This window comes from Solanum verrucosum, unplaced genomic scaffold (assembly GCF_900185275.1).
Source record: "Solanum verrucosum unplaced genomic scaffold, falcon-dt-bn FXZP01000103.1, whole genome shotgun sequence".
Lineage (NCBI taxonomy): Eukaryota > Viridiplantae > Streptophyta > Magnoliopsida > Solanales > Solanaceae > Solanum > Solanum verrucosum.
Window position 1 is genome coordinate 4,472,256 of NW_026020048.1, and position 26,449 is coordinate 4,498,704.

The following is a 26,449-nucleotide window of genomic DNA, read 5'->3' on the forward strand; positions in this document are numbered from 1 at the left end:
CCAAAAATAGAAGTTAAAAGGTTGATTTAACCATCAAGTTTACAATTTTAGTCCCCTCATAATAATTCAAACCAGCCAAAAGATATGATATCTAGCTGAGACAGATAGACCAGCAACTGAAGTGATTCATTATATCTATCATGTAGGCTTAAAATTCCAAAATACATGACTAAGGCAATGAAAAAAGGAAAAACACATACTCTAATTCCATATAAGTTGTCGTACTTATATAAGATAAGATATCAACTCTTCACATCAAAGGAGAGATGGTGATATTGGACGTTCAAGTCAATGTCCTATTCTTCATCTTCCACCAGCGTTGGTATTGTTCTAAACTTCCTTATCATACATCAATCACAACCGGTTACTTGAATCATCATACAGCCTGCCAAATAAAGAAACTAATTCAGGTACTCTTAATTGCATCCCCTAATTATACAATTTATGTTTATCTTTGGGAAGTGGGGCACTTGTCACGTATTATATATCATCCGTGTCAGATCCTCCAAAAATGCACTAAATTTGAAGGATCCGACACGCACCCGATGACATTTTTGAAGAGTCCGAACAACATAAAGTTCACCTACATATTACCATTCCTGCTGGTGTTTGAAGCTACAGGGGTAAAAGTCAGGATTCCAAGTGTGAGATTTTTGGAAAGTGATAAATGTCATTAGTAGAATTACAAACTTAAAAGTGATGAACAAAGGTTAAACTTGCGAACTGCACAAGTTCAAAGGCTCAAAATTTCCAGTACCCTATCACAAGGAGCTTGTTCTCCTTGCATATGTTAACAATCACCCAACTTTAACAAAACCTCGGACAGCTTGATAAGCAATGAAAAAAGGGAACTTTGTGAAACCCAAGACAAACAAGTTATAACCCGTTCACTGAAAGGAAATAGTGAAAAATTATTTGGCTTGCTGCTGATGACGCTGGAAAGTAGGCAACAGAATGTGGAGACTTGTCCTCATCGTTGAAGGATCATATCATATCAGAGAGCAGAGCCTTGGAGTTGTAAGAGGGCAACGGCAGAGAAACTAGGGCTAAGGATTTCTTTACTCTGTTGATCATGAATTGAAAGTTGAAAGTGAGAAAAACCTAAGTTCGTAAGTACAAATTTTGTATAAAATAAAATGTATAATAGTATTTTAAATTAAAATAATATTAGTTAGGTATTTGGTTTAAACTGAATATTGATAAGAACCAAGTACTGAACCATGTATCCCAACAATTTAAAATGAAAAGCTGAATGACGAACCGATTTTTCCAATTTTTGTTGGTTTAGGTACGAAAAAAGTCTGTTTAGGTTCGATTTTGAGCAGCCCTAATTCCAATCTATAAGGAAGTATTCTTCTAAATAAACTTTATTTTTTACATTAAGCAGTGTTCTAAACATGTAGGTATTCCTATTTCTACAAGGTTAACATGTACCTACGTATCAAAACCAAATGCTCTAAGTATGTAGGTGGAGTATAGCAGGTCGAGAATCAGTTGTGCGAGAGCTCTAGCAAGAAAACAGATAGGGTTATACTTTACATATAAAGGAAATGCACATTTTAAATCTAATGTATCCAATTTGTAGGCACTTACAGTAAAGCAAGATCCACTAGTATGGCATCGTGAAAGAGAGAACTGGCAGAAAATCCATCATTTCCCTTGAGCCGCCATTCTCTTGCGTATTTCAAATGCTGTATTGAATATCCCAAGGGTTGGCTGGTTGCATACATAGCACTTCTTATTCTTTGCATGGTGCTGTTAACCACAACCACCAAAAAGAAAAAAAAGATTAACTTGAAATCCACATGCAAAGTATAAATAGAAGTTAAATAAGTCATAGCTCTGTGCGCTAGGTGACAGTAGCTCAAACTGTTTTCAATAGTCTATATTGTTTGACAAAAGTCCAAACCAATAGAAGAGGCAGCTTTTACTTGAGGAAAAAGGTAAATTAAAATACTTGCAACTGTTGCCTATTGCAACGGGTAATTTCATTATATATTAGTGACAATAGAAAAAGGCACCAAGAAAGTCTTTTACAACCATCTCTCTTTCACTCTGTTGCCATTCCTTATTTAGGTGGTTGAGACGTTGAGAGGGTGGGGGGATAAACTATGTCATCTCAAATAAGAGAAAAATGTTTTTTAAAAAGAGAAATGGAGAAGGTACACAAAAGTGGATGTTGTTCGCAGACCCCATGACATGATCAAGCAAAAAAGAGTAAAAAGTAACTGAAATTACCTTTAATGCACAGTGCTCACAGAAGTAGTGTTTGCATTTGGTCATAACAGGATCCACAAAAGGCTCTCTGCAGATAAAACAAGCAAATGGTAATGCATCGTCATCATCATCTTCATCACTCTTCTCTGCATCCTCATCGTCTTCATTGAGCATCCCCAAAGCCAATTTTCTTTTCCTCTCTTTCTCAGCTTCATCCCACTCCCTTTCCATCTGCCACCCAGACTTATAATCTCCACGGTCATGCATAAATTTGCAGGAGTCCCCATATCCACAATATCCAGTCTCTTTATAGTCCTTGCAGATATCTGGTTGATAGTCGAACCTTGCTGAAACTCTGATGTGAGCAGAAGCCCTGAGAGGACCATGCGCTCCACCAGCTTTCTCACTAGAAATTGTATGTTCTCTTCTCAAACCAGCTTTGTAATCAGTATATTGATTCATACCTTTATACAATTTCTCATCACCACCTGTCTTGCTTTTTCCCTTTAAAGCCTCCTCTGCCTGCTTCAGAGCTCTTTCTCGAATGGCCCGGGCATCTCTAGAGAACTCAGTCTCAGTTTCTAAAGTGGCTGTTGCTCTACTATCATTTTGAACTTGAATTTCCTTTGAGGACTCGAAATGAAAACGAGCTGCTTTTGAATCCACATTGGATTCAGTATCCTTGTTGGACTTTGAAGGTCCAGTTGAGAAATGCAGCTTATTATTCGCAACCGCTGGCTTTTTCTTGGTATATATGACTGAACTATCTCCTTCTGCATCTTCATTCTCTCCCTCTTCAACCGTAGGACGCTTTCTGATATTTTTTCCCTTGGATGGTTTTTTGAAAAAATTGCATACTGCAATAGAGGAAAGTATACAAAAACATATTAAGCAAAAGAAGCGACAGTAAATTGACAAAAGAAGCCAAAAGCGAGCTAGAAGAGAAAAGGAACTTAGGATTAATATTTGCTAGCATAGAATACTTTATAAGATATGCAAACCCGGGGTACTAACAAAAACAGTACTGATTGGAACATTCGTACAGTCATCTTCAGTGCCGAACTCGAGATAATCATATATGGACTTAAACTAAACCTCTGAACAGTTTATTTTAATACTTACTATGGGGGTAACAGCAGCTTCTAAGAGTCAAATTACAGTGCATTATCAGATTATACACTAACCATTCAGAAGATTTAATTCTAATACGCAGCACAGTGGTAGCTGCAGCTTCTGAAAATCTGATAAAGGTGATGGTAGGAATCAGATTACAGTGACTTATCATCAACGTAATATGATATGTAATGAAAATTAATTACACATATTTCCACTTTTGTCCCAAAACTTTGGTATGATATTTATTAGGCTCTATATTCTAATCAACTTGAGATGAGATCCCAAATGACAGGACGCCAGAAACCACAAATAAATTGAGTAGAGTTGTTTCCAGTTGAGAAGGAGGAGGAGGCCTCTTACCGGGAGCTGTTGGCAGCTGTTCAGCTTCAGCTTTGGCAGCGTTTGAATCAGATGCTGGAGTATTTGAATTCTCCATCTAACAATAAAAAGCATTGGAAAGAGGACAAAGTAAAGGCTTCGGTATAAGCAGAGACAAAGAGAATCAGTTTATGGAGGAAGCACATGGACTCATGGACGGAAAATGAGGAAAAAGGGAACTTACAACTCAGATTTTACTTTGAGAAAGAGACGGTCGAGTAGTTCACCGAAGTCGGCCAAAGAGAGGCTTCAGGATTTAGAGGTTCCAGGTGCCACACTGCTTTGAACATAAACATGTTATCATTAACATGTCCAGATAGAGTATACATTTTGGGCTCTGGTTCAGTTTATCCGTCTTTTCAGTTTATAAAGACAAATCAATCGAGCTAAAAAGGCTAAAAATGGCAAAAACCTAAAGCAAATAAACTTTCAATAATATTGCTACTATAAAAAATAAAAACATCTACATTTACAGATTGAGAAATTTACCATAAAAATTACAACCAGTTTGATCTTATCTAGCAGTTTATGAACTCTGCAAATAAATTAGACGCATTTACATCAATACATTGACTAATTCTCATTTTTAGAGCAAGAGAGGTAAACAGAAGATTATCAAGGACAAACAAATAATATTCTTTCAATCATATTTTGAACCTCGGTTTTTCTACTTCTTTTCCAACTCTTAAAATTGAACCTTTGTCAATTAGATTCAATGACCAACACCGAAAAGCCCTAAAAGAAATATGGAGAACAAAAAGAAACAAATAAATAGAAGAAGAGAAACTAAAGCAGTTCTAAGAAAAGAGCAAGCAAATTACTCCCATAACCGGAAAAATAGTTCAAACAAAGCAATTCTTTCAATCCAGTAAAATCAAACGTAGAAAGATTAGCTAACAGAAATAGTGAGACATACATACCAATAATAGAGCAGAAGGTATAATCAAGAGTTTGAGATCGAAGACAACCAAACACCACAGGCAGGAAACTTCACGGCGACAAGGGAGGTGGATCTGCCGCAGGCGGTGGCGAACCGGTGGTGGGAGGGTTTTTTTTTGTCCTTTACGACGGGAGAGAGGTTGGGTTCTGGAAAGAAAAACAGTAAACTAAAATAGGGAAAATTGCAAATGGCCCCTTATGTATATGAATAGAGCCACTTTTGTCCTTCATATGTTAAACTTGTACACAAAAAGGTCCTCAAAGTTTAACAAAAGTAGACGAAAATTTTCCCATTTGGATCCTAGACCAAGAGTTATTACTATTATTTTTCTAACAACCAAATATAAAATTTTCTATTTTCAGACAATAAACTCCAAATCAATTATCTATTTTATTTCTAAAGAAGAATCTTCTTCTTTCTATTTAATATTATATTATATTATTATTTTTATTTCTATTCTTATTTCATTTTTCTTTTCACAATATACATTTGTTCATTATTTTTTCAAAATAATCACCCTATTTTAATTTTCATGTAATATAATTTTTTATTTAATATAAAATTATATTTATTCTAAAATTTTAAAAAACAACTACGAATAATTGAAAAAAGAAATTAACAAGCACAACCATAATCACAAGTATAATAATTCTTTGGATCATACATTTTTTTTCCAAATATTGTTAAATCTGAAAATGACCTACCGGATTACTAAATTATAGTTGTGATTTTTAAAATTATTATGCTATGTATCTTGTATTTAAACTATTGTGTAATTGTAATGACCCTCTTGGTCATTTCTGTGTCTTGCCTTCTGTGTGTCGTTTAGAGCGTTCCTGTAGCGACCCCAAGTCATGTATGACTTGCTGGGACTGACAGTTCGGTCACCTAGTCGTTCGTTTGGTCTTGGTGTGAGTTTTTGTGTTTTGGGAGCTTATGAACCTTGAACAATCATTTTCGATCAAAAGTTCAAGAAGATGACATCGGAATTCAATTCTGACGATTCCATCAGCTCCGAAAGGGTCATTTTAAGCTAGTAGCATGGTCGACATGACTCCTGAGGTTTTCAGTGTGAGTCGGTGTGATTAGACATTTTAGCCTTTGAATTTTGGCTTAAGTTTGACTTTGGTCAACATTCTGAGTAAACGCGCTCGGATGAGAATTCCGTCAGTGCAGTTAGATCCGAAATGTCGAGTTTGGTCTAGATTGACCCTTCTTTTGTGTCCCGAGGTTTTCGATATCTTTCCGAGCCCTTTTGTGGTTTTGACTTAAAATGGCTTTTGGAAGTGGGACCCACTTTTTATCGAAATGACCTCTGATCGAAATTTTGACTGCGCCGTTGAGTCTGGAATATCAAATTTGGTATGGTTGCATATCTCGTTTGCGTGCACGGGGTTCCGAACGAGATCGGAGCACCCCGTCGGAGTTTAAGTTTTGGAAATTATTGCAGATTTTCTGTAATAAATGCAGAAAACCAGCAACAATTCCCAAAACTTCAAACTCTCATAACTCTCTCATCTCTCATCCGATTTAGGCGATTCGAAGTGCGGGAGCTTCATATTTTCAGTGGCTTCGCTGTAGGGTGTTCGAAAGTTGTTGGGTGCGCGTAGTTAGAGGTAATTTCGCGATGAAACCTGACTGCTGTACCTTTTTCGAGTCCTTGTTTTTGGTATTTTTGTTTTAGCCATATCTCACTCATTTTAGCTCGGTTTTGGGTGATTCGAAGTCCCACGTGTTGAGAATTGTCGTGGGTTCATTGTAGAGTGTTCAAAGAGTGTTGGGAACATTTTGATTTTCATTTATTTCGAGTTTTGGACTGCTGTTGTAGGGTTTCCTTTAGTAGATTAAAGTGTGGTTTCTTGCTTGTTGGTTTTTGCTATGTTTTGAGCCTCGAATTGTGTTTCATTTTGGGACATAAGTTTGGGGTGTTGTTTAGGGTCTCTTGACGGAGTCAAATTCAGACAGTTCGGTGCGGGTCCCACGATTCCCGTTTTGACTCCAAATTTGACCCGTCTCCGTTTGTTGTGATTTTGGTGTCTAAATGACCATAGTAACATTGTGACTCTATTTTTGATAGCGGGGCAGCGTTTTGAGACTGTTCGAAAAGGGAAAGCTCTGGAAAAGTGATTTTGAGAGCGCGCGATCGGCCTTAAGGTAGGCTACGACTTTCCTTTATTTTAGATTGAGCTTAATTGTGTAAAAACATGTCGATTGGAGTGAATTGGGTGTGGGTACTAGTTTACTGCCTTACTTTGATTAGATACCTTATGTTAGGATCGATTGGCCACATTTCGAGTATAGTATCATGTTAACCGGTTTAGTAGAGTTGCATGTCTATGTGCTAAATGCTATTGTATGCTTGTATGATTTGTATTGTATCCCTTGTTTATCCTTAACCGTAAGCATGATGTCCTTAGTCTAGGTTAGGCTAGCATTGCCTTAGACTTATGACCCGTGTGGGCTGGATAGCCTTGACTTTCTGCCGACGTCGTTCGGATGACTTAGCTCCTTGTAGACTGGAATAGCAGACTTGAGTCTGATAGTTTGAGCCTTAGATTAGGCGTTATCGCTACTTGCTGCACTTCTGTATCTTCTCTCTCGCATTATGCGGTTCCGGCGCATTCTCGAAGGTTTGGTGCATCACTAGAGGCGTGGGATTGAGATAGTATAGGCTTGGAGCCTTTTCTGTGATTTCTTAGAGTGGACGGCGTTCCATAGTGGTTGTTGTGGGATTGGATCCTATTGAAGATACCATCACCCCTGGGGTCGTTCTTTCTAGCTGGGCTGGGAACGTATCGCTGGCTGGGTAGACTCGGTGATATCGGCGATCGCTCCCGGGCCTCTCTTTCTAGCTGGGCTGGAAGTGTGCTGCTGGCTGGGTGTCCCCGGGTCGCTCTTTCTAGCTGGGCTGGGAGCTGACTACATGGTAGGACGACTCGCGATATCTACCTCACTCACGGGTCCCTCTTTCTAGCTAGGATGGGAGTGGATTGTTTGGTTGGGTGACCCCTAGGGTCACTCTTTCTAGCTGGGCTGGGAGTGCACTGCTGGCTGGGTGGAGTCTGATGGATTATCTTAGTTACTTTGGGCTGGAAGCCCGGTTTCCTTCTTTCTCAATAGACTTAACTTTTCTGTGCACCTGTCGGGCTTATGGGGGTCCGTTCAGGTTTCATTTGAGCTTGCGCACGAGTGTACCTTCTGGGCATATGGGGGTCCAGTTAGGTTTAGTTTAGTGTACTTAGTTTGTTTCTGGTATGCTCGTGTGCTTTCTTTTCATATCCACTTTGACCTCTCTGTGTCTAGATTCTATCCTTTCTTATTGTTTTTACCATTTTTGCTCAGTCGGCCTATGATGCCTACTGAGTACCTGTTGTGTTGGTACTCATGCTACGCTCTGCATCTATTTCGTGATGCAGGTCCCAGTACCAATTACCAGCGGTGATTAGTTCCAGCCTTCTTTTGCAGTTGTGATTCGGAGACGAGGGCGAGCACTTGGCGTTTTGGGGTTTGTTCTGTCTCCTTCTTTTGTTTTAGCTAGTCTTGTTGCCTTTGAGACACGCTCTGTTGTGGTCCACTTTTGGGACTTGTATTCTTTATTAGATAGCTCTGTACTAGTGACTTCCAGGTTCTGGGAGGGATTTCTGTATATATTTATTTTGGGTTGCTTTCGTCTTGTTATTCTTGTTTAGATTATTGTTTTCGCTAGTTTCTTCCCTTTCGCTCATTGCTTGATGTTCTGGGTTACGGGTTGGCTTACCTACTGGTAGGGTATAGTAGGTGCCATCATGACTCGAGAAATCGGGTCGTGACAGTAATGTATTGTATTTTAAAATTAAAATTTGCATCTTATCATTTAAATTTTGTGCATTCTTTATAATGAAAATTAATAATAATATCAAAATCACTTAAAGTGACGAAAAAATGAAAAAAAAATATTTGAAATATTATTAATTCGAGATGAAGTGGTATATATTAAATAATATTTTTAAAATATTATATTATATTTAAAAAGAATTACGAATATTAGAAATTTAATTAATAGCTTTATATGAAAAAATGGGGTTGGAGATGGTCTTACTTTTTGAATTTATTATGTTTTAAACACAACAAACACATTTAGAAACAATGGTTATTTTAAACTTATCGACTATCTAATCATCAGTAGGCATTTGGTTATGAATTGCCCAAACGAGATTGAGATTTTTGTTGGAAGGACTTCTCTCAAACAAACAAAAAATTAAATCAATCAACTCAGTTTTTGAAATGTTAGAATCAAATTAAATCAATTAAGTTGATTTTCATTGCTTCAGTTTCTATTGATTTTGTTGGATTTTTTTTTTCAAATTTTGGTAGATTATAAGTGAAACTAGTATAACGAAGCAAAATTTTGAAGGGAGTAATATAATATAAAAACATTTTATCGCACCCTTAATCAAAAGTCTCAGGTTTGAGCTCAAAATATAGAGAAATTCTTGTAGAGAGTGTTATCTCTGAACAGGGCCAGCTCTATGCTTATTTGAATAAGGCATTGGCCTTAGGCCCCCAATTTTAGGGGGCCTCAATTTTTTACCAATAAAAAATTATGTGTTAAATTTGTATAGAAAAGATTGATTATTTATGATAATATATATATATATATATTTATTTATTTTTAAAAATATATATATATTTTATTCTCTTTAATCCCATTTAAATAGAAGAAATCAAGAAAAAATGTTTTATTTTCTTACACTCACTACACTAATATTCACATTATTTTATTCTTTTAACTCCTTTTGCACTCTCTTCTTTAAATTTTTGATAAGTTAGAGTAATATTCTATCAAAAATATGAATCAATAGTCGAAAAGTGTTGAGTGAATTGTAAATTCTTTTTCTATTTCTTCTTAGATTTTCAAGCATTACAACAAGCATAGTAAAATGTGGGGTATACAAAATTATCAACTTGTTGAATCAAATTCTATGTTAACAATTCATATAATAATTGCCCGAGTAAGAAATGTTTTTCAACGTTGAATTGATAAAATCTTATCTAAAGCTAATAATTGTAAAAGAAATCGAATAAATCATTTATAAAAAAAATATTAAGTATACTTTGCATTTAAAAATGTAAGTTTTTTTTTAAAAAAAAATTAATGCATATGAAGTTTATTTAAATTTTAGGCCTCTAGTTGAAATTTTGCTTTAGGCCTCCGATTGCGTTGAGCCGTCCCTGTCTCTGAATGGTCCCGAAGGGTTCCCTCACTATGTAAGGTAATTTTCCTTCGAGGCAAGGACAAAATTAAAGTTAGAATGCAATAATTGAGGGGTTCGTTTTATGATTTTATCCTACTAATTATTGATGAAAGTGATGCTGCAAGATTTGCAGTGCCCAGGCCAAATATATATTTATGGGCACAGAATTTTGCTAAGGGCAGATTCAGTGTGTTTGTAATCAGTTGGACACTTGATAGGAAAGGTCACTTTCCCAATTCTCATTTTATCCTATATACATCTTCTCATAAATTCTTATGCACACTTTTATGGCGCAAAACCCCAGCACCATGCATGTCAGATCCTTAAGATCGAAGGCACGCACATTGTCGCAGAGCTAGAAGCTTACGTACGAATTCAGTAATTTTCATTCATATTTATTATTTATATTTTAAAAAAAACTCAAAATTCAAAACGCATAAAGTTTAAATTAAGCCTCCGAAACTGATGGAGTGAGCATGCATGAATATTATTCATTAAGGGGAGTCCGGAGCTAAAAGGGCAAGTTTTTTCTTCAAAAAAATATAAATGGTATATCAATTTTTTTTTAAACCAAAACGGCAAAATCGCCACTGAAGGAGCGATATATTTTAACGCCGTGCACGCCGTTAAAACCTTTATTTAAAATCGCTGCTGGCCAATTTTTTTTTTTTTACAAGGCAGCGTTATCCAAATTTATTTATTTTTTAATCTTAAATCACTGCTTAAGCAGCGTTTTTTCAAAAAAAAAAGAAAAAACTCTAAAATCACTATCCAGCGTTTTCTTTAAAATAAAATAAAATTTGGAGCCATTTTAATTTAAAACTGAATTTGCTGCAATGGCAGCAATTTTCTAATTTATTTTTAAAAAAATTATCCCTTCTTTGGCAGCAATTTTTCTTGATGTTTAAAAATTGCCAATTTTCCTTAATGTTAAAAAAAAAGAAAAAAAATTGGATAACGCTGTTGATGCAGCGATTTACAAAAAGAATTTATTTTTTTTAGAAAAACGCTGTTGAGGCAGCGATGTTATGAATTTAATTTTTTTCTTGACAAAATCGCTGCTCTTGAATGAAGTTTTCAACGGCAGCATGTACGGCGTTAAAAGATATCGCTCCCTAAGTAACGATTTTGCTATTTTTGTTAAATAAAAATTTGGTATACCATTTATGGTTTTTTGAGAAAAAAAGTTACCCTTTTGACTCCGGACTCTGGTAAAAGGGCGCCCCACAACATCAATTATCTTTAATGTAGTAACTAATTAATTTTCCCTTGGGCCTCTGCCTTCTACAATGAATTAAGACTGATATATAGGATGCTAGGTACATTTATGTAATCTTCTTTTCGTCTTTATTATTTCCTTTATTTTGTTTTTGTCTTGAGGGAGTGGGGGTTGGGTTGGGACCTTGGGCACTATTCATAGGTATCTTTTAAGACAAAAAAGAGGACTCAATAGCACTTTTATTAATATACCATTAAGGATTGTGGGGGATATACATATAAATATAACTAATTCTAGATTGTAAAATATAAATAATAAATAATTTAATACAAATTCTAACATGAGAGAGGACCACCCATGACGTGCTAATTAATTCCAGTCTTCGTCAAATTGGGTAATGGGATTTTCTAACTAAATTAACTTCCCCTAATCCAATTAGGATCTAGCAAATTATTTACTAATTTTTTAAATTAAAAAATAAAGGTCGTATGAACCACAATTTACTTGACACTTTTTCATCATTAATCAAAAGTATGAGGAATTGAGTCTTCTTGGAAAACAAACAAAAATCCTAATACAAGCATTTCCTCTTCAAGCAAAATCGGATTAGTTAGATCAGTAAATCTCAAATACTAAAGAAAATTTTTATCATATCGCTGAATGGAATGTACATCGATCTACGCAAATTTATATGAGCTAGATAGTGCGATTCACCTTGCCTTTGCGACGTGTTGGCATTGGGTTGCCCAATACTAGGGTCATGCTGCATGTGATATGATGGCTTTAGTGAAGTAATTTTATCCAAAATGGGCAGTGTGATTTGTCTCAAAAATCTCGAAGTTGGTCACATGGGTAGGGCTAAAATTACCTTTTTTTAACATACACTTTGGACCTCATCAAAGACTATCATACCATATTTGCCTGCAACACAAAGTAGTAATTAAGATAATTCAAAGGCAAGGACAAATCAATAATATGTTAAATTGGGCCACGATGGTGTGTCTTTTGCAAATTAAATGTGCATGGTGCCAAAGGACAATGCTCACTTGCTGCACTTGGCTTATCTTAGGTTGCTGTGCTATTCATAAAAGTGCCATTATTAGAGGAGCAAATAGTTAGAAAAGGTATATTTATTCGTAATAATTGTAATTTATAAAAATGGTTGAAAGACATGCATGCATGCATACACGTGTACATAACTAGTGTCATATAAATACGAGTACAATAAATTTAAAGAAAATTGTAAACAATAACAAATATTTAAACGATATTAAATGTTATAACTATTATTTTGGCAAATAGTGATTCGTAGTTTCCTTAAATCTTGTTATTTGTTTAATTTGTATAATTCTATCAAAATTGTATAATTCGTCTGATTGTATAAATCGGAATTTTGTGTAATTCGATTCTTTGATTGTATAAATCCTTAATCTGTATATTCTTACCCTAGTTGTTTGTACACAATAAATTACCCTGTTTGTATATTAGCAAATGAAATATACAAATGGAGTTCTGAAAATCTTAAATGTATAAATATATCATTTGTATATACTTACCTGTATATTTGCAAGCGAAATATACGAACGGACAAGCAAAAATATACAAATCGCACGAAATATACAAATCAACCCGCAAACAAAACTATAACTATGAAGCACAATTATCGAAACTATAGCTATAAAAACTTATTATATCTATCATGTTTTGATATATCTATAATTTACTCTAAATTTAATGCTAAAACTTTCGACAATTGTTAAAATTATGTATTCTCTTCCGACTTCTGAGTGTATGAAACCGAACAAATTCATTATTTGTTCAATCATTAAAATAGAAATGCATAGTTACATATCTTACTGTGGACTAATAAATTTATGAAATATCGTATAATGAACCGTCTATTGCTAAAGAACATGCGGGTTTCATATATACTTCTAAATTATATTGTACAGTACTCCATCGTACTTACACACAATGATATGAGTTGAGCAATAATTAATTCCTCTTCAAATAATTTAAGGATAACTTTATTTTTCTTTTTTTCTCTATATATGGAGAAAAAGAAAATAAGACAAATATAAAAGAAAATTCCTACTACTAGAGCCTTACATGTGCAAATATATATAATATTTGACAACTTTGACATTTTCCTAATTATGACCACTTTTTTTTTCTGCCAGATCATGTGTCTTTAAATTGTGAGAGTACATTTATTAATAATAATTTCATTTTATTTTGTTTGATCTATTTTTTTAATCCGTTTTAAAAATAACGATTTTTGTAGCGATTTTCAAATGGTATTTGATGTATTTATTTTTGGAACCCTAAGATAACCAACATTCACTACAATCTCTGATCCAGCCTCTGCTCTTCAGGTGAGCAATTTGTACGCATTGGGTAATTTAAAGACCACAAATTAATCCCAGTTCATTATGAGACCTTGTATTTTTAATTTAAGACCACAAATTTAGAATATTTTTTTATTTTTTTAAAACTATATTGACGTCAAAATAAATTAAAACAAAGAACGTACAATTGATGGAGTCTTTTACCCAATGACGGAGAAAGATACCCAACTAAACGATAATATAATAGTATAGGCCAATTTTAGACAATTTTGGAAAAATTACAAGTTGAAGTGTTGTAAGTCATAAAACCTCAATGTAACATAGGAAATATGGACCAAAAAAATGGACCATTGGAGGATATTCATGATAGTATGGTCCAACAATATTAGAAGGTCACGGATAATCTTCAATCAATAATGTGATGCTTTATAAGAATGATCGATCATGATAAAAACTTTTTTAAATTTTGACTACTTGTTAGATTTTTGTATTTCAGAATTATGATATATATAATCTTCTCTGTATCGTTCTAATTCTATCGAATATCCCCTAATGAAATTGTCTCCAAGGAGTAAAATGTACATATTACATATATCATTGGTTGGCCGTTTTCCTAATAGGAAAAGAATATACAAAAGAATTTACGAGGAAGGTAGGGAAGGTAGGGAAGGTAGATACATATAATAATATGTTAATTTCTTAATAAATAGTTGAACAATTAGATAAGATGTCATCTACCAAATAAAAAATATCATGTGTTAATGTCTTTGAACTATAGTTGCCTTGATCATCATTATTGATTTGATGCAATTATATATGTGGGACTTGCACATGGCTTGTTTCATTTTTTCCTTGAAATCTAATGTGATTACCATCCACTAATCAGTGTTTTAGGTGATTGACATTAACTAGCTGCCTTTATTTGATTGGGAAGAGATAAAGTAATTAATTAAAACGTTAATTATTTACGTGTACTTCTACTTCTAACCTCTTCAAACATGATTAATGAGTGGTCTAATTTCAGTAGCTTAAAGGAGTCCATTAAAGCCAAAATAAATTAAATTTTGTTTTTGTTTTCTTAGGCTTTGGTTCTTATAATTTGTATTTTAAAATTCTTTACTCACATTAAAAAAAATATTAATTAGTTTCATCATTATAAAAATTATTTGTCTAAGTTACCAGCATTGGATTTGCTTGCAACTTAAGGTTTAGATTTTATTTTTAAAAAAAATCATAGAGAAATGGAAAGATACTAATTACTAGTGATAGGAACAAGGCACCAAAAAATGGATAGTTAAATCATTCTGATATCTACAATATATTACTTTCATAGTATTAACATTTACTGTTCCCAAGAAATATATATATTCTTGGATTGTACATTTCTTATTGATTTCTATTTCAGACTTGCATAGTGGATTTTGATGCTGAAAGTCTGAATACGTACATATCACCTAATATTGTTACCTAATGGTTAATATCTTAATGATATGGACAAAAAAATGGTGAGTGAGAAATGGTGTAATTATCTCATGGCTTTCTTTATAAAAAAAAAATCACAAGTATTTCCTAGATTATGACCAAAATTTCATACACATCTTAACTAAACTAAGGTCTTATTACCCTTCACTGTCTCCCCGACCTCATTTTTTTTTGTAATTTTATACACCCACGTAGTTGAGGCGTATGAGAGATGTTTGGATGTCACGTAAGCTAAAAAGGTGTCCAAAATTACCAAAAAAAATGGATTCGGAGGGTAATAGGATCTTAGTTTAATTAATAAGGTGTGTATCAAGGATTTCGATCATAGTCTAGGAGTACTTGTGCCTTACCCAACAATTTTTATTTCTTATATATAGATATATTTATCACACATTACATGTTCATGTCAACAAAAAAAAAACTATATATATTATTTAAAAAATAAAAGAATATCAAATCATGTAATTACACTTGCAAAACCAAACATGACACTAGAAATTATGTTATAATTGCGTTATGACAAACAAATATTCATACAATATGTAATTACTATCATAGAAATTACGCAAACAAGTTATTTTACATAATTGTTTTCAAACAAAACCAATTCTCATCCACCTAAGTTTTGGTGGGCAAACCGGTAGGAGATAACACATATCTGATGAAATAGCTGAAGTGCAAAGTAGAACATATTTGATTGAATAATCGAGACGCCCAGAAGACACCAACAACACCATAGCATTATAAAAGAATGATTATGCTTGCGTGCGTAGAAGGACAAGGAGAATAAGATGCTTATATTTCAAAAATAGGAGAATCTTTAAACCATAATTTCATAAGGAAATTACATGATGAGCTTCATGTTCAATACTTTAAAGCTGGCTCTGTTACTTGTTAGGGAGAAATGACACCCTGTTCCCTTAATCTTTCTCTTCGTTGGCACCACGCGTTTTAACGATTTAAAAAAAAATAGTATTATAAATCCAAAATTATTCTTCTCTAACTGCCCAATCTCTAACTAATATTATTCTTTAATCCATGTTTTTTAACTTTTTAATATTTTTTCATTAAAACTAATAACGACAGGTTTTTTAGAGGCTCTACATGAGATATCCTTGTCCTCAGGTGATCTCCTAAAAAGGTGTATTATTTAGATGAAATAATTTACCAGTAGTAGTAGAAGACTATAAGTGGTTATATCTTGAATTAAAATGTCAACTTTGACAAAAGTGTGGTTAAACAAACCCCTTTTGGAGAGTTATGATAAGCTTAAAGCCAACAACTAAGTTACTAATATTTACTAACTAAAATTGGTAAATATAACAATAACAATCTCAAATCTCAAATAAGTTCAACTTCCGGACTTCCGGTTATATGAATTCTCATCGATCATATCTCTTTGTTTATGCTCAATTGATGTCATCATCATTTCTAAATAAAGTAAAATAACAATTTTAACTTGGTATATTGAGGTATAAGTTAAAGGGAAAATACAAGCCAGCTCTAAAGACGAGAGCAATGATTGGTCATTTTCTGGACCCTAAAACTTCACGCCCACTCCAAATCGCTAGGAATTTTTCGAACTTGGCTGGGCTGCCTAAGAAAAAGAAAGGTCCCTGACCTGCTGGCACTGTATCTGGCACCACTTTATTTAGTTCATTCATACTCTTATCGTTACCAAATCATTTCTCGAGGAAAAAGTTCAAATTTACCTCTCGACTTTGACTAGAGTTCTGATTTCAGATTGAAGCTACGTTAAGGTAATTAACTGGAAAACTGAAGCTTTTTCCCTAACAACATGATATTATTATACGAAACGTCTAATTAAGGGCGTACTATTTTCTTATCTTCTCATCCAAACATAATACAGTATAATCCTAAAAATGCAGATACAGGATGGAGTCACTGTCATCCTCGTGGTCACTTTAAACAGCAGAAAGTGCCAACCTCACAAGAAAAGAAGTCTTATGTATGGCAGACTCTAACCTCTCCATGTTACAAATTTTCAATTTCCCCCTTATACCCCTGTCCCTACCCCCCACCCCACCCCCATTACTTTATTTTTTCTCTATAAAACCCTCTCACATTCTTACCCAAATTCTCTCATTTCATAATCCTAACCTTTTGATCATCACCTACTCAATACAAAAAAAAAAAAAAAAGCCTCTCTCTCAAAACCAATTAAAGATGTGTAATTCCAAAACTAAACTGCAGAGCAGCCCACAAACTCTCTCCCAAATCAATGGCCGCCCTGTTCTTCAACCACATAGCAATATAGTTCCTCTTTACGAACGCCGGAACTCGCTTAAAAAGACAACTAACACTGCTGCATCTGTTACTGCAAATGGAAGTACTAAAGTCAAGACGAGTACATCAACAACTCCACCGGTCTCACCTAAAATTAAGTCGCCAAGACTACCAGCTATCAAGAGAGGGAATAACATTGATCCTAATGGCTTGAGTTCAAGTGCTGAGAAAATTGTGACTCCCAAAGGGACTGCTAATAAAGCCCCAATTTTGTTAAAGAAGCCTAAGAAAAGCAGTGGGGGCTTAGCCTCACCCCCTTATGTGGAGAATTCTTCATTGAAATATTCTTCTTCCTTGATAGTCGAGGCTCCGGGAAGCATAGCAGCAGCAAGAAGGGAACAAGTTGCAATTGCGCAAGTGCAGAGGAAAATGAAAATTGCGCATTATGGAAGAACAAAATCAGCCAAGTATGAAGGAAAAGTATCTTCTCTTGACCCTTCATTCGCCCCAGCAGTTATCCCCAATCCTCGAGAGGAAAAAAGATGCAGCTTTATCACACCTAATTCAGGTAACAAGCACCTCAATTCTACGCTTAAAAGGGTAATTAAATACTATATTCTAACACAAGACACACAAATTACAACATTTCGATAAATATGACTAAAATTCATGGTGTTTTGCTGTGTTTTCAGACCCACTCTATATTGCATACCATGATGAAGAATGGGGAGTTCCCGTTCATGATGATAAGTAAGCATCTTTTTTTCCCCTGTTTTTTTGCTTTTTGCATATTTATCAACTTCGTTCTTAGACTAATTTCCTTGTTTTACCTACTCAGTCTGCTTTTTGAGTTGCTGGTATTAACTGGTGCACAAGTTGGATCAGACTGGACTTCAGTTTTAAGGAAAAGGCAAGAATTCAGGTAGGTTTTGCTGGATTTTTAACTGATTCTTGATTAACATTTTTAAAAAAAAAAAAAAGAGGCCTTAAGCTGTATTGTGCACTCTACTTTCCTCCAGGGATGCCTTTTCAGGATTTAATCCAGAAATTGTTTCCAAGTACAATGAAAAGAAGATAACTTCAACAAGTGTCGAATATGGTATAGAGCTTAGCCAAATCCGAGGAGCTGTCGACAACTCTACCAGAATTTTAGAGGTAATAATATAATATGAGCTCTGTAAAGAATTTTAAGAACTGATTTGACTTTTCAACTGTCCTTTCTTTTTCCCAACATATCTGTTAAGAATGACATTTATGATACCCTAATTGGAAGCATAGATGGGAAAGTAAGTTTTAAATTAATTAATCTTCTAATCATGCATGGACCTAACAACTGTTAAGTAACATAACCACATGGGCCATATGGAATAAGTATTGCATACCTGGCCTTGACAAGTACAACCATAAAGTAAGACTAGTATAATTAAATAAATGTTTAGGCTTAAGAAATAGTAAACATATATTGTTGCAGTTCCTGTGATTCTTAAATAAAAATTTGGAAAGTGGGGATCATCCAAGTGTATGATTTTCTTGAATATATTTCAGATAAAGAAGACATTTGGTTCGTTCGACAAGTATCTGTGGGGATTTGTGAACAACAAGCCCATTGCAACACAATACAAGGCATGCAACAAAATCCCAGTGAAGACTTCAAAATCAGAAACCATTAGTAAAGACATGGTGAAAAGAGGGTTCCGCTATGTCGGCCCCACCGTTATACACTCCTTCATGCAGGCGGCCGGCCTCACCAACGACCACCTGATCGCCTGCCCACGACATCTCCAGTGCGTAGCATTGGCAACTCAACCTGCACCACCTGCCCTATAATTTACCTTTAATCAGCTACTCTACTAAGCCATAGTTTTAAGTTAGCAAACAAAAGTTGTTGAGGAAACCTAGTTGATTGTCTAACAATATTCTACCTTTTTTTTTTTTTTGGGGTGATGAATTTAGATGTTTTATGTGATTTTATTTGATGATGTAAGATATTGAGTTGGTTAAATGTATAGAAAGTAGAAAGGAATAAAGTAAGGATGGTATAGATATGGGGGGACAGTAAGCATGTGCAGGGTGGGCAGGGGAATGCCAATGGCATGTGCCATTTGATTTAATTTTGTGTGGGCACTGACCACCACCATCAGCAGCAAAAGCCATCACTGCACCACTATTTACTTGCGTGCTTTTGAACAGTGACTTATCTTTCAAGGATAAGATCATCATCAACATCAAGTACACAGAGGAGGAGCCTTTGCTTTCCCCAATTATAGGCCCTTCATTCCTGTTTCTGCAGGGAATAAATAGTGAATGATTTATTCCCTGCATCATTCAACAAAAATGAAGCCACGTGCAGCATCTTAACACAAAAGTAAAGGGGCATTAGTTTGGTTATGTTTGTTGCCCCATCTTCATATGTTAACTTGACAGAGAGGCAAGCACAAAGTGCCTTGCAGTTTGTATCATATGTTTAGTGTGGAATTTTGAGTGTTTTTTCTTAGGACTTGGCCTTGGCTTTTTTACTGAACCTTGTTTTTTTCTTATGGGGATTGTAATTCTATTATGGATTTTAGTGGTTATCAAGATATTTTATGGATGCACTTTTCTGGATTCTGTTCAATTGGATAAGTTAAGCATCTTCTTCTACATCACATGTGCTTCTCAGCTTTTAAAAGTCACTTTGGTGGATCAGATGGTAAAAGCCCCCTCCCCCCCCCAACACACATGTGCACATGGGATGTATAGCTCAGCAGTTCATTGCTTTTCTTTGCACCATTTAAAAGTGGATTGGAGATAAAATCTTAAAGTAAAGGCTCTCTTGTGCAGGCAAACAACACTTAATTTAGTTGAGGTTACGTAACAAATATTTAAAGATGAAGCCAAAAAAATAAGTTTAGAAGTTGACATAGTTTTTTGACATGAATTTCACTTTAAAAAATTTGGCGTTTGTCAACAGTGTTTCTCTGCTAACATTGATTTGCAAACAATATGTATGTCCAGATGCAAGTTCTGCCGTTTATAGATTTTACAAAATACCAGCCTCAACCTTTTCTTTTCCTCTTCCTTTGAACGGGTGGAATACCTGCCCCAACCTTTTTTTTTAAAACCAAACAAAGGGGGGGGGGGGGGGGGGGGGTAACCAATCCAGCAGGAAAATAGGTAAACAGATGCAAGACAAGAAGAACTTGGACAGGTTCTGGGCTGCGGAGATAGGAACTACTAGAAATTCCCCAGTGAAAGTGAGAAGTAACTTCGCGCATACAAGCACAAGAGACCACAATGATAAAATAAGAATGAAAACAAAAGAGGCTGGAGTGGTGCTATGAAAGCCACAAGATCCTGCAAACCTGTAAAGAAGTGTTCATAACAATGTAGAAAGTTAAGGCATAAAACAAAATGAAGTTCATCGGATTGCTAATTGATCTCCATCAAAAAGGAAGTTGGAACATAACTCGACAGGCTAAAGATATGCACAGTAATGTCCTATAATCGAACTCCATGAATATTGCAGTTTAGGCAATATTAGCGAATGTGAAAGAGATGGTGCAAAAAAGGGAAAGAGACCTCAACCATGGATGTGACTGAAAGAACTCACTCACAGTATTGGATGCCCCTCATCTAATTTATTTCGCTTAATTTTCAATGCATTTATCACCTTTATGCGTTAGAAAACATCTTATTAAAGCACAAAGCAGAGAAAGCAGAGAAAGCATAAAAGATCTCTGTTCTTGGCTGATCAATTGGATCCAACTGAACCTGCTGACCAAACAAAACAAATTCCAAGTAGAATTGACAAACTAGAGATCATTCACAACTCAAAGCTTTAAGCACTTGGAACACCATATACTGCACAAAGGATGAACAACCAGTTCATAAGCTTCATTTATTAGACAGCAACCATACTAAAATACTTGCATAAAAAGAGCTAAAAAAAATGTAGCTCGCCTTTAAATTGCACTTTGCAATTAAAGCCCTACCATGGCTTGACGGTTTCTGCAGCTTACTATTACTACTTGCAGTTATGCTGCTGCACTAGATGCAATATTGCAGTAGTTCGCTAGCTATACCCCAGAAGTTTGTGGGAGATTTGATAAGGCAGCATATTGAGAATTTTCTGCGTGAAACTCAGAGTTTGAGTATTGGAAAGAGATTGGAAATAGGGAAGTGGATAAACAATGAAGAAGAATATGAGGTTGAGAATTTGTGTTTGATCCTCTAAGCATGAACCAAAAGAACAGAACAAGCATAAAAGGTAGAACTACAATTCAATCAAAAGGTTTAAGCTCTCCTTTTCTTTATAAAGGTAATGCTCGGCCCAGCTTGTGTATCGCTCAACTATACTTTTGGGCACCTGCTACCGCTCACCAGCACAAGTATTTGGGAGACTTGCCACAAAAGCTTAGACAAATAAGAAGAAAATACCTAAAAAGAAAAAATTGCCTATGTTGGAATTTGGACTTTGTTCTCCTTTTTCATCCTGACTGAATTGACCATCAGGACATCCTTAGACCTTAGGTGCTTGAGCTCTTCTTTCACAACAATAATCAAGAACCTATTCATCTAACCTACAAATCATCTCTTTTTGATCCAATGGTATTGTATCTCTGGATTTATCTTAACATACTTGATTCATGACTAGACACTTGCAAGAAATCATGAATCAGTCAACAGCATCCGTCTACAACTTCGCTACATTACAATGAAATCCCTGTTTGTTTAACTTAACATTGAAGGCTGCATACTGGAATTTCAACTATAATATGTCAATGACTGTGGTGTGGCCATGGAAACACATAATTTAGCACGTGTAAGCTATGAAGCTCGGTGAACCCAGGTTGTTAGTTTCGCCTTGCTTAACTGGCACTTTAGTGAAGGTTAGTTTCGCCTTGCTTAACTGGACTTTAGTGAAGGCTGCATACTGAGATTTCAATTATAATATGGTGTGCCTTGGAAACACATTACGCCCTTAGCACGTGTAAGTTACAAAACTCAGTGAGCCCAGGTTGATAGCTTCACCTTGCTTAACTGGTACTTTAGTGTAGGCGACTAGGCGTCAAGTTGCTAAGGTGTGTGCACCTTCACATCTTCCAGAGCAGAACAACATATCAGATATATGTAGCTTAATTATAAATTTTCCATATTCAACAAATAATTATTATTTGCATTTATACCAACAGTTTTGGCATTACATTTCTATTTTATTTTATTTTTGATGAAGTGCAATACATTTCTATTTTCTATTTTTTTATTTGTTTGGTATTTTTCTTCCATAAGCCCTAATTGCACTTTGCACTTGAAGCTCCACCAGACTATCCCCTTTTTTTGCACGTCCCGATTTTAATTACTTTGTAGGTACTAACTACAAGAACTGTGGTCACATTTGAGCATTGAAGTTACTATCAATATCATCTAATAGTCACAAGCCCTATGAAGTAACGAGAATCTTAATATAAGCAGAAGCTTAGCTTCTCAAAGGATTCTTAAATAAACATACTTACTTAAGAAAACAAGCTTTCCAAGTAAAGCACGAAGAACCAACCTACCACTGAAATAGACTGATGAGCTCAGGTCATGGATACTTGAGCATAAGTTGGTATATCTCTCAAGGGTGTAGCTAATTGAAGTATCAGGAACATGTGTCGATTTTACATGTAAAATATTTATTCATAAAAGAGATACTGACAATGCCAAATATGTTCTAGAGCAAAAAGATCCACAGTCAATCTCATATTTGTTCCATTTCCACATCTGTTTGAGAAACAAAAATGTTTGCAGACAATATGTTCAAATCAAACTAATGATATTTGGGTGACAAGCAAATATTATCATGCTAACTTCATGAAAACAAATCATGAACTAACATGTTACTATAAATCAGCAACGCTCAATCCCAAACCAGTTGGGATAGGCTAATGAGCCAACATATTACTACTGAATAAAAAAGCTTAAACTTGACTAGCACAGAATTAGCAAAAGATTTCAGACCAAACACAAAACTCTCACCAAATGAAAGAGCAGCTAAATTCAAAATAAGAAGCCATAAGAAAGAGTTCATGACCAGTTTAGCTTTTATTCTGAGTAATGTAGCCTTCCTTTCGCCCCTCAAAGCCCGGCCTCATGAGCTTCTTTTCCCTTTTGGCAATCTTCCTCATCTTCTTCTCCTTGGCTTTGCCAGCAATATTATCCCTTCTCTTCTGCTGACGCTCATTCTTCATCTTCTCCGTAGTCTGAATTCTTTCCTTCCACTTCTCAGAACTCTTCTCTTTCTTTCTCTTATCCTTCTTCAAACTCTCCTTCAACAACTTAGGGTTATCAAACACCTTCAATCCCATTGCCTTGTTTGCTGCTGCCTTCCATGCTTCCTTATCTGCCAGCGTCTTATTCTCCCTCTTCACCTCTTCCAGCCTCTTCAGTCTTTCCAACTCTTTAGGTTTGGATACTTTCTTCTTCTTCTTTTCTTGTCATAGTCGTCTCCTAATTTAACTTTCCCAAACTCTATGTCCTTTTCCATTGAAGTATCTTCTCCATTGTCGTCTTCATCCCTCTTTCTCTTCTTACCCTCGGATTTCTCTAAAGATGCATCTGTTTCACTCCTCTTGCGCTGATTAAATTTGTTGCGCTCCGAACTCTCGCCATCACCCCGGTTACCACGGAGCATTTCGATCTTTCTGTGTAGCCTTCGCCTCAACTCTTCGTAAGTACCAGAGGAGTTATCGTTGTTAGGGTTATCGTTTTCCTCCAAATTAATGGGCGTAGGTTCACCATGATCGTCCTCGCCGGAATCATCTTCCTCATCAGTTTTTTGCTTTTTCTGAAGGGATTGTTCGAGGAGGCCGACAGTAGAGGACTGCTCTTTCTTCTCAGGGTCAAGCCGGTTGCGGCGGGCGAGTTTGAGGTTCTCCCTGGATTGTTTCTTCAATGAAGCTTTGGCGGCTTTGGGAAGGCCTCGATACCAGGTATCGGGTTCATCTTTAGGGAGGTAGAATCGAGGAGGAATTAGGTCAATCAACTTGTCGAAGAAAAGCCTGTTATCCCGGATTAGGGCTTTCAAATCTATGGTGGTGCTGGTAGTTACGACGGCGGCGTCCGCCGTATCTTCGGCGGAGATGGTGGTGGACTTCTGTTTCTTCTTCATTGCGGCTAGGTTGGATTGACAATTTGGACTAGGAAGAATTTTTTTGCAGTTATACGACTAGAGGGAAGAGGAAAATTTTGGGCTCAATGTTGGAAAATCAGAAATATATTGGGCTGTCTGGTTTCATGGACCGGAACAATATGAGCAATCAGCCCAAACATAAGTAATGGATCATTGCTAAAGTGAAGATATTGAATTTAGTATAATTTACATAAATCCAAAGTGTTAAAAGTTAATTACATTATTTCCCCACTCTTTTCCAAATTACAAAAATATCTTAAAATTTATGAATTTTGGATACATCACTGGACTTCCGAATACATTAGCAGACATCTGGATATATAGGTGAGGGATGTATCCGAGAGGGGAGGGATATATCACAGACGGGATAGGACATCCGGATACATAGGTGAGGGATGCATCTGAGAGGGGAGGGATGTAACCGAGAGGGGGATAGGGATGTATCAACGAGAGTAGAGTGATGTATTCAAGAGGGGATTTTTGATTTTTTTAAAATGGTATAGAATTTTAGAGATTATGGTAAATTAAGATGTATTCGGTATTTTAGATGATATAGGTTATTGTGTTCTTGACAAGTTTTTAATTCATATTAAATAAAAATTTAAATATTAATATAGATTTTAAACTAAACATACTTCCCGGGTTTCCTCCCAAAACTTGGTTTGGGATATATTTTTTCGGATGGTATTATCAAATAACAAACAATATAAATTTCATTTATCTGTCATGAAATAAAATAAACTGATGGATTATAGGAATTTTCATTATTTATGTCACTTTATTGTGGATCCATCTTAACCAATTTCTAGAAATATCCTCTTATGTATGCAAATAAAGCCTTAGTGGTATTCTTATTCTTAGATTGACTATATAAAATCAAACCAAATACAATTTCACCTAACATCATTATTGTGACGACAAAATTTAAGTATCGAATACGAGCGATATTTTTATTTACGGCTGAAATGTTCAGCCAATTTTCTTTATTTATTTTGAAAAGAGGATTATTGATTTGACCGACAAATTATGTAGAAAAATAAATCAGAATATTTTATTGAAATATATCATGCCTTTTTACTTAATAGATCTATGCATAATCAGTATTATAACTCCAATCATAATTAATACTAAAATATTAAAAATCAATAAACTGCTAAAATTTGAATATATCCTTGACATAGAGCTTCATCGACTGGAAGCTACGGAAGAGACATAGAAACTAGCATGCAAAATGCTAGACCATAACCATTCAGAAACAGAATAAAATGTAGCATACATAAGAAACAAAGAAGACGACGTAAGCACTTACGTAAGCAATTTCTTCTTTTGTTTTATCAATTTTTTATTTTTCTAGGAATTATTGGATTAATATTTCATCCATACTTTCTTTTTGATAAGTGTTTTTACTCGCAAATTTTTTTGCTAGTAATTCGTTAATGTATTTTTGACTTACTTTTTTGTCAAATTTTTCTGTTTTTTCAATTACATTTGTAATTCTTCTTGGAATATTTTCTTTAAGATAAATAATTTCTATTTCTATCATTTTTAGTCTTAAAGTTATTTGTTTATGACTTTCCATTAAGTCTTTTAATAATTCTAAGATTTCTCTCATGCTCATATTTAATTATTCTGAAAAGTAATAATCAGATGTATTCATATCATTTATAATTACTTCAGGTTAATTATATTTTTTTTTCATACATGAAAAAATCTTCTTCGGATTTTTTTAATGTAATAATAGTTATGATTTTTCTTTTCAAATCCTCATTTAAAGTTTTAATTACTTGTAATATTGATACTAAAGTTTTTTCTTCTATATACCATAGTGGTTTGACTAGAGTAAAATCTAGTTCCATTAATACCTTGGCTATATATGTATTTCCATACTTCTTATGGATGGTACATATTATTAAATTACATATATATATATATATATGTATGTATACATATACATATATTATATGTTCATGTGTAGTTAAATTATATATGTTTAATTAATAAAATCAACCTCAACAGGTGAGTTTATATTAAAATAATTATATATATAGATGTATATGTAAATAAATAAGAGTAAGAATTTAGATCATTACCCCCCTGAACTTTCTGTGAGTACGAGGT

At 34.8% G+C, this 26,449-nt stretch overlaps 3 protein-coding genes across 7 annotated transcripts in view; 1 reads left to right on the forward strand and 2 right to left on the reverse strand.

Moving 5' to 3' along the window:
• Positions 1-19: 19 nt before the first annotated feature.
• LOC125821974 (zinc finger CCCH domain-containing protein 1-like) overlaps positions 20-26,449 on the reverse strand; it is a 325,811-nt gene continuing 299,381 nt past the window's right edge. For 2 of the 5 annotated variants that reach the window (XM_049501337.1, XM_049501336.1), the window contains exons 2-6: positions 3,910-3,924; positions 3,694-3,769; positions 2,239-3,074; positions 1,594-1,755; positions 20-385 (exon numbers count right to left, since the gene is read on the reverse strand). In XM_049501337.1, coding sequence (XP_049357294.1) covers positions 1,651-1,755; positions 2,239-3,074; positions 3,694-3,769 — 1,017 coding nt within the window. In that variant the 5' untranslated portion in view covers positions 3,910-3,924 and the 3' untranslated portion in view covers positions 20-385; positions 1,594-1,650. Of the gene's footprint in view, positions 386-1,593; positions 1,756-2,238; positions 3,075-3,693; positions 3,770-3,895; positions 3,992-4,631; positions 4,848-26,449 lie in introns of those variants that run through there. The other 3 variants (XM_049501339.1, XM_049501335.1, XM_049501338.1) reach the window with 3 other exon arrangements.
• Positions 17,064-19,803, forward strand: LOC125821971 (uncharacterized). The gene is made up of 5 exons (XM_049501332.1): positions 17,064-17,749; positions 17,874-17,931; positions 18,020-18,103; positions 18,201-18,336; positions 18,727-19,803. Exons 1-5 carry the CDS (start codon positions 17,122-17,124, stop codon positions 19,006-19,008), a joined length of 1,188 nt encoding a protein of 395 aa, XP_049357289.1. The 5' UTR covers positions 17,064-17,121; the 3' UTR covers positions 19,009-19,803.
• On the reverse strand, positions 22,939-24,339 carry LOC125821973 (ribosomal RNA-processing protein 14-C-like). Its single transcript, XM_049501334.1, is given in 2 exon segments — positions 22,939-23,635; positions 23,638-24,339. Coding segments are annotated over 2 exon segments (1,071 nt in total). The 5' UTR covers positions 24,311-24,339; the 3' UTR covers positions 22,939-23,237.

What these genes read in the sequence shown, in the direction of transcription:
- LOC125821971 (XM_049501332.1), top strand. Translation starts at nt 17,122, where the DNA reads ATGTGTAATTCCAAAACTAAACTGCAGAGCAGCCCACAAACTCTCTCC. An exon ending in GTTCCCGTTCATGATGATAA is followed by an intron (nt 17,932 to 18,019) that starts GTAAGCATCTTT and finishes TTACCTACTCAG; the next exon opens with TCTGCTTTTTGAGTTGCTGG. An exon ending in ACTCTACCAGAATTTTAGAG is followed by an intron (nt 18,337 to 18,726) that starts GTAATAATATAA and finishes AATATATTTCAG; the next exon opens with ATAAAGAAGACATTTGGTTC.